This window comes from Chiloscyllium punctatum, chromosome 1 (genome assembly GCF_047496795.1).
Source record: "Chiloscyllium punctatum isolate Juve2018m chromosome 1, sChiPun1.3, whole genome shotgun sequence".
Lineage (NCBI taxonomy): Eukaryota > Metazoa > Chordata > Chondrichthyes > Orectolobiformes > Hemiscylliidae > Chiloscyllium > Chiloscyllium punctatum.
In genome coordinates, this window is record NC_092739.1 from 179,747,791 (window position 1) to 179,756,394 (window position 8,604).

The window sequence follows — 8,604 nt, forward strand, 5'->3', positions numbered from 1 at the left end:
CATGGATTTGTGAGGGGCAGGTCATGCCTCACAAATCTTATTGAGTTCTTTGAGGAGGTGACAGGTCAACGAAGGTCAAGCAGTGGATGTGGTGTATATGGACTTCAGCAAGGCATTTGACAAGGTTCCCCATGGTAGTCTCATTCATAAAGTCAGGAAGTATGGGATACAGGGAGACTTGGCTATCTGGATTCAGAATTGGCTGGCTGACAGAAGGCAGAGAGTGGTTGTAGATGGAAAGTATTCTGGCTGGAGGTCAGTGTTGAGTGGGGTCCTCCAGGACTCTGTTCTTGGGCCTCTGCTCTTTGTAGTTTTTATAAATGACTTGGATGAAGAGGTTGAGCGGTGGGTTAGTAAATTTGCAGATGACACAAAGGTTGGAGGTGTCATCGATAGTATTGAGGGTTACTGCAGGCTGCAGCGCGACATAGACAGGATACAGAGCTGGGCTGAGAAATGGCAGATGGAGTTCAACCTGGATAAATGCGAAGTGATGCACTTTGGAAGGTCGTACTCAAATGCTGAATATAGGATTAAAGACAGGATTCTTGACAGTGTGGATGAACAGAGGGATCTACAGAGGGAGCACAGATCCCTCAAAGTTGCCATCCAAGTGGATAGGGTTGTTAAGAAAGCATATGGTGTTTGGCTTTCATTAACAGGGGGATCAAGTTTAAGAGCTGTGAGGTTTTGCTGCAGCTCTACAAGTCCCTGGTGAGACCACACTTGGAATATTGCGTCCAGTTCTGGTCGCCCTACTATAGGGAAGATACAGAGGCTTTGGAGAGGGTGCAAAGAAGGTTTACCAGGATACTGCCTGGAGTGGAGGGCTTGCCTTATGAAGAAAGGTTGAATAAGCTCGGACTTTTCTCTCTGGAGAGAAGGAGGAAGAGAGAAGACCTGATCGAGGTGTACAAGGTATTGAGAGGCATGGACAGAGCCGATAGCCAGAGACTCTTCACCAGGGCAGGATTGACTAGTACGAGGGGTCATCATTTTAAGATATTAGGGAAAAGGTATAGAGGAGACATCAGAGGAAGGTTCTTTACACAGAGAATTGAGAATTTATGGAATGCGTTGCCAGCTGAGGTGGTGGAAGCAGAGTCATTGGGGACATTTAAGCAACTGCTGGACATGCACATGGAGAGTAGTGAGTTGAGGGGTGCATAGGTTAAGTTACTATATATTACATTAGGATTAAGTCTCAACACAACATTGTGGGCATATGGGCCTGTTCTGTGCTGTACCTTTCTATGTTCTACCTACTCAAACCTGAAGGGAGTTGGAGAATGATGGTTTAATTCACTGCCACATCTCTCCAGCTGGTATGTGCACTTTGAAAACGTTCAGTTCCTCTCCCCAATAGGATTCCAGTTTGTATCTTTCAAGCCTGTTCACTCATTTCTATTTTCCTCCTGGTGCTTAACCATAAGGCGTTTAACCAAACTCCCTTTCACAGCATGGGGTTGCTGTCAGTACAGCTCACCTACTTTCTATTATTCTATTACTCACCACTTACCACTTTTCTGTATCATCAATGCTCCCTTTGTGTATTTACTCTGCACACCCTCACCGCTTGTTCCCATGTACCTCCTTCCCCTTTCGTCAATTATGTAAAAAAGACAACTTTAAGTTCCAATGGAGAGTCATCGCACTTGAAATGTTGACTGTTTTCCCTCTGGTGATGCTGCTGAACCTGTTTCATTTATCATACATGTCTCATTTGATTTCCCATCCCCAGCGTCTGCATTACTCTTCACTTGTATCTCATTGACAACTTCTTCAGGTCGAAAGTGTGTTTTCCACAGAGAATACAGGCAGCTGTAGAGTTTGGCGAGAGCTTAAACTATAGTTTGGCTGTTGGTAAAGATCATTAAAAAGGGTATGGGGAATATTATCTCCAAATGGAACTATCTGGACCATGCTGGAATTCTGCGAACAAAGTATTTTTCCATTAAATTACAAGAAAATGATTGTTTCACGTTGGAAGCTTCCACCAGGGGACCACAGTTCAGCAAAACTGTTCCTGACATTTCCCAACAGGCAGCGGGGGTTGCATTTTCTATTGCACTGCGCGGGTGATTTACACAAACGTGGGGCTTATTTAAGTATTGTTGTGTGGACACACAACTTAGAGACACCAAACCACGTGCAAGAACCTTCCAGTTGCATCCCAGTTGGAGTATTGCTGATGCGTGGAGCTACAGGTGAAGTTGGGTCATTTTCATGTAAGTGATCTATTGGTAGAGAGGTTGTGTGAAATATAGGAAAGCAGAAACCAGAGAGGGAGAAATATTAGGGAGGCTAAATGGATAAATTCCCAGACCCAGATGAAATATATCCCAAATCTATGGAAGGAGTTTTGAACATGATTTGCCAATCCTCTCTGGCTATGGGTGCAGTGTTGGCAGCTGACATTGTCCGCAGGACCACGTAATTACAGGCCATGCAGCGTAACCTCAATCTTGGGCAAACTGGAGGAAAACGGCTGACAGACAGGAAACATCTTACTAATAAAAGACAAAGATTAATCATAAACAGTTGGCAGGGATTTAAGGGAACTTTGTGCCTGACTAATTTGAGTGAAATTGTGAAAGGAGGGAGGGTTGATTAGGACAATTTGATGTAATTTTCATGGGCTTTAACAAAATTCTTGTCAAGATCCCACACGTCAGACTGGTCACTGAAATAAAAACTGATGGGATAAAGTAAGTAGCAACTTGAATCTAAAACAGTCTCAGAGGCAGACTGTATCGACTGGATCCCTGTATTTCTGTAACATTCACTGTGATTTACTCACTTCTAACACACACTTGGAATAACATCAACCCATAACCTGTCAGTGGTGGGGGTGTTAGAATCACACACTTAACATAACTGGGAAAACATTTAGAAGGGGACTGAGGCAAAATATCCCACTGAGGGCTGCTGGGAGTCTGGAACTCACTACTTGAAAGGGTGAGAGAGGGAGAATCTCTCAACAATTTAACTTGGATATTCACATAAACTGCCAAACCCTACAGAGCTGCAGATCTAGAGCTGGAAAGTACAATAATGCTTTTTGTTTTGACTAGTATGGACATGGTGAGCTGAATCATCATCTTTAATGATGTAACTTTGGGTTATAATTTTTTTCAATAATTCTGCTTTTCTCTCTGTCCGCCTCCTCAGCCCATCTAACCCACTTTAATTCTCTGTTAGATCTCTCAAACAGGGGTCATCGAGGAAGTGACAGCAGATTTAGAGAAAGCACATTCTCAATTCTGAAGAGGACAGCTCAGCTCCTACCTCAGCTTCATTTCATAGGATGACAATTCGCCCTTGTATTCCATTGGAGTGTAGATCTTCCCTGTGAAGAGAGAGAGAGGGAGAACACGAGCGTGATTAGAAAAGGGGTGAGAGAGGAAAGCAGCAGAAAGTTCAGTCGGGATGCTCTTTGGAGAGTTGGTGCTGACTTAATGGCCTACAAGGTCTCTTTCTATACAGTTTGCAGTTTCTATGATTGGAGTTTAGAAAAACAAGAGACGTTGGTATTGAAGACAGCGTAAACAGTAAGGTTTCCCCTCTTAAGAGAGCTGAGATTCAGAATAAGTGCTCTCCCATTTAAAAAGAGTATGTGGAGGAATCAGTTTTCTCAGGTAGTCATCAATCTATAGAATTCGCTTCCACCGAGAGTGATGGGACTGGACCATCGAGTATTTTTAAGGCTGACTTAGACAGATTCACAATCCACAGATTTGTCTTTGCAGATACTTTCTATTTTGTTCAGAAAGCACACAATCTGTAGGCAGTCAGTCCATGTGACATTTTATAAAAATTCCGACTTTGGAAATAGAACCAGTCTGACTCAAGGTTGGGACACAGATAGACTCTAACCTCACACCTTTAATACATTGTCTGACTGAGATGTCACCTTTTTTAAATAAAGCCTTAGGTTATCTCAAGAATGTGACCTGAAAGAAGTTCAGGATTTTACATATTAATGAATCGAAAACTGCATCCCCATTCTGGGTGATTAAAGACTTAACAGCAATCTAGGTTTGTTCAATACATCGCATCAATTGTATGACACTTTGATCTTTTACTATAAATTCTGTGTCCAATGATCCTGCCCCAACAGTTACCTGATGCAGTGCTCCAAAAGCTAGTACTTCCAAATAAACCTGTTGGACTAGAACCTGGTGTTGTGTGCTTTTTAATTAAAACTTTGGTTTGGCCAGAATTGGCCGATTGTTTTAGCACACTATAAGGAAGGGCACAAACCATTAGAATTGCTCATTGGGAAGGAGGAGGATGGCTAACAGTTTCAGGAGGTAGGACTGGTCTCCAACCCCCTATGGAGGAGGCTTGGAAACTAACAAACAGTTAATGGTCTGACATTCCCCAAGCTATTAAAAAGACTAGGGAAAGTCATTTTCCCATGACACCCTCCCTTCCTTCCATCCCCCCTTACCTTACATTCCCCCACAACCTTGTACCTTTAATTGCAACTTTGTTCAACTTCATGGAGTCGAGGACTTCATCCAGTTTCTCATCTGAGGCCATGTTCTGCACTTCACTCACATGATGCTCATCAAACTGAACTGGCACTTCTGCAGCCTGTGGGGACAGCCATCACTGTAAACAGAGGAACCCTCACCAGTGTCCTGACCTCTTCACAGTCAGCCCCCTCCAATCCCCCTGGCCCCCTCCTTCCCAACCCACAGACCTTCCCCCTCCCCCTGATCCACAGCATCCCATCCCCCCCCCCCCCCCCAACCCACATCCGACCCCCAACCTCCCCACTCACAGACCATCCCCCTCCCCGCTCTACAGCATCCTGCCCTCCCCTCAACCCAACCCACATCCAGCCCGCTCCCTCCCAACCCACATCCGAACCTCTCCCCCGATCTACAGCATCCCGCCCCCCCAACCCAACCCACATCCGACCCCCTCCCCTGACCCACAGCATCCTGCCTCCCCTCAACCCAACCCACATCCAGCCCGCTCCCTCCCAACCCACATCCAATCCCCTCCCTCCCGACTCACAGATGTTCCCCCTCCCCCTGATCCGCAGCATCCCGTTCCACCCCTCAACCCAACCCACATCCGACCCCCTCCCTCCCGACTCTCAGCCTTCCTCGCCCACCCACCCCTGAGCCACCTTTTCCTTCTGCATTTTCACTCATCTCTTGCCCCAAGCCAGCTCTGCACAATCGCCCCATGCGAGTGATCGCTCTCAATGGCCTCTTGCCATTACCTTAAACACCTCTTTGACAACGTGCATTAACTCGGGACCGACACCATCCCCTGGAATCATTGTCACCTTGAAATCACCATCAGGTCTCTGTACAGCCGTAGAACAGAACTGAAAGAGAGAGTAAGAAGTGTATTAACACAGGGGTGATGGGATCGAAGGGCAAAGGGAATGAAAAGGGACGGGCAGTAAAAGAACAGGAACATCTACAGCTCCCAGCTGAGGTTGGAAATTATGGCCATCTCGTGGCCTGACATATTACAGATCAGCATCAAGCTGTGTGTGCATAAACAGTCAGGAGGCAAACGCACAGTGAGGTTGTATCTGTTACCAGTGTCGCGAGGATGAGGCAGGCCACATTGCCACACAGCTGGTCCTGACCTGGTGGAAAGGCCTCTGGAGAAAAACACCACAGACCAGAAGGCAATGGTACAACAGCAACGTCTTCAAAGGCTGCAGGTAAAGGACACGGTGGATGCTTTTCTAAGAAGACTGACAACATCATTTAGCAGCTTGTTTTCTGGTGAAGCAGCATTCAGGCTGTACCTTGGCTGGTGGCTGGATCTATCGACTCCTCCCTGTACACCCCATCCATGGTCTCAGTGATACTGTGATAATGGAGGTGCCTGTGATGAGGAAGGGTCAGTTGTCCACCTCCTTGTGGACTGTGCCTTTGTGAACCCGCTCTGAAGAAAGTGCTTCTGTCAAGGTTGATCCTGAGCAGCTCAGCGACACAGGACTCTTCCCCCTCCTGCCCAGAAAACACTCCTTACACATTACAGCTCCTCAAGCCTGCTCTGCTATTTGGTAAAGATCATGGCTGATCTGGCTGTGGCCCCAATTCCACATTCCTGCCTACCCTCAACAACCTTGAGTTGATCAACCTCAGAGCAAAGTGAGCAAATGTCGACTGCTGCTGGAGGGTCAAAATGCTCCTTGCTCTGCCAAATCTTGCTGGCCTGCAGAGAAAGAGGTGTCTGTGACTGTGAGTTGCAGACTGGCAGACTCTGAGCTCTGGGACAGTATGCTGCTGCCATTTGTGTTCAAGCTTGGAGCCACTGCTGTGGGGATGTACAATTGTAGCACATTGAGGGCACACTGGAAACTGGGATGTCACGAGCCACAAACAATATATGAAGCATTACTGTCAATGTAAAGGGTCCTCCAAGTTAATATGCTTGTGCATGGATGGGTGTATTTATCTTCCACAGAGGAAGGGTTCAATCTTAAACAAACAATCTCGCAGCAAGACACTTTTATTTTAAAATAGAAAAGGTTCGCTTATTTTTCACAACCTGCAAGTTCCTGGAGAAAACAATCTCTGTCTCTCTGACACACACACTGCAGACTGGGAAGGTCCAAGACGAGGTGTTGAGGAACACACTAAAGCTTGGGGCAGCTGCTAAGAGCATCTGTCACACCGCATCAAGGGGCTGGATCCAAGGAAAATCCCTGGGCTGCACACATCGGAGAATCGTTGACTGGAATATTATAAATACAACCTGCAATTATCAAGGATGAGAGCCCTCAAATGGCTGTTTACTTCACATATGTGAGCTATCATGTAATGAACATACAACATTAACAAAATGCATTCTTCGAGATGAAAATAAAAAGCTGTGAAGTGGAGCTGAAAATAGGGCAGAGCTGTGGGAGCTCCGAGTTCTGTGGGAATGCCTTTACCTGGGCCGGTGAGGAGGAGTTCAGGAAGGAGCCAGTCACCAGGGTCCTTGATGAGATAACATTCCGTGCAAAACTGACATTCTGAAAGAGAGAAACAAATCAGTATCTACAGAAATGGCAGAGCCTGAGGGAGAGGAAAAAATACTGGGGGAGGAGGGAGATAGAGAGGGATAAACTGGGGGCGGGGGCGGGGGCGGGCGGAATAGAGGGATAAACCAGGGGGAAAGGGGAATGGAGGGATACAGGGATAAACCGGGTAGGGGGGGGGGAAATGGAGGAATAAACTGGGGGGATGGGGGGGGGAAGGAGAAAGGGGGGATACAGGGATAAACTGGGGGGAGGGGGGATAAAGGGATAAACCTAGGGGGAGGGGAGGTGTGAAGGGATAAACGTGGGGAAAAGATAGAGGATAAACCCGGGGGGAGGGGGATGGAGGATAAACCGGGGGAAGTGGGGGTGGGGGGGGGAGATAGAGGGATGGGATGGGATGGGATGGGAGGATAGGGCGGGAGGAGATAGAGGAACAAACCGGGGGGGGGATAAACGGGGTGGGGGGAAAAGCCAGGGGGCGGGGGGTGGGCAGAGAGATAAACGGGTAGGGGAGGGGGGTGATAAACGGGTGGGAGGGGGAGAAGATAAACGGGGGGGGGGGGGGGAAGAAGATAAACGGGGGGGGAAGAAGATAAACGGGGGGGGGAAGAAGATAAACGGGGGGGGGGGGAAGAAGATAAACGGGGGGGGGAAGAAGATAAACGGGGGGGGGAAGAAGATAAACGGGGGGGGGAAGAAAGAAGATAAACGGGGGGGGGAAGAAGATAAACGGGGGGGGGAAGAAGATAAACGGGGGGGGGGGAAGAAGATGAACGGGGGGGGAAGACGATGAACGGGGGGGGAAGACGATAAACGGGGGGGAGAAGATAAACGGGGGGGAGAAGATAAACGGGGGGAGAAGATAAACGGGGGGGGGGGGAGAAGATAAACGGGGGGGGGAGAAGATAAACGGGGGGGGGGAGAGAAGATAAACGGGGGGGGGAGAGAAGATAAACGGGGGGGGGGGAGAAGATAAACGGGGGGGGGGGGGAGAGAGAAGATAAACGGGGGGGGGAGAAGATAAACCGGGGTGGGGGGGGAGAGAAGATAAACGGGGGGGAGAAGATAAACGGGGGGGGGGGGGGGAGGTTAACGGGGGGGGGGAGAAGATAAACGGGGGGGAGAAGATAAACGGGGGGGGGGGAGAAGATAAACGGGGGGGGGGGGGAGAAGGTAAACGGGGGGGGGGGAGAAGATAAACGGGGGGGGGGAAGATAAACGGGGGGGGGAGAGAAGGTAAACGGGGGGGGGAGAGAAGATAAACGGGGGGGGGAGAGAAGATAAACGGGGGGGGAGAAGATAAACAGGGGGGAGAAGATAAACGGGGGGGGGGGGGAGAAGATAAACGGGGGGGGGGGGAGAAGATAAACGGGGGGGGGAGAAGATAAACGGGGGGGGGGGGGGGAAGATAAACGGGTCGAGAAGATAAACGGGGGGGGGGGGGGGGGGGGGGGGGGAAGATAAACGGGGAGGGGAGAAGATAAACGGGGGGGGGGGGGAAGATAAACGGGGGGGGGAAGATAAACGGGGGGGGGAAGATAAACGGGGGGGGGGAAGATAAACGGGGGGGGGGGAAGATAAACGGGGGGGGTGGA

The 8,604-nt window shown here is 48.9% G+C and overlaps 1 protein-coding gene across 5 annotated transcripts in view; it reads right to left on the reverse strand.

Moving 5' to 3' along the window:
* Positions 1–8,604, reverse strand: part of LOC140481926 (isocitrate dehydrogenase [NAD] subunit beta, mitochondrial-like) — a 38,643-nt gene that overhangs the window by 25,149 nt on the left and 4,890 nt on the right. For all 5 annotated transcript variants that reach the window (XM_072578659.1, XM_072578638.1, XM_072578617.1 and 2 more), the window contains exons 2-5: positions 6,920–7,000; positions 5,240–5,347; positions 4,479–4,599; positions 3,289–3,349 (exon numbers count right to left, since the gene is read on the reverse strand). In XM_072578659.1, coding sequence (XP_072434760.1) covers positions 3,289–3,349; positions 4,479–4,599; positions 5,240–5,347; positions 6,920–7,000 — 371 coding nt within the window. The remainder of the gene's footprint in view (positions 1–3,288; positions 3,350–4,478; positions 4,600–5,239; positions 5,348–6,919; positions 7,001–8,604) is intronic.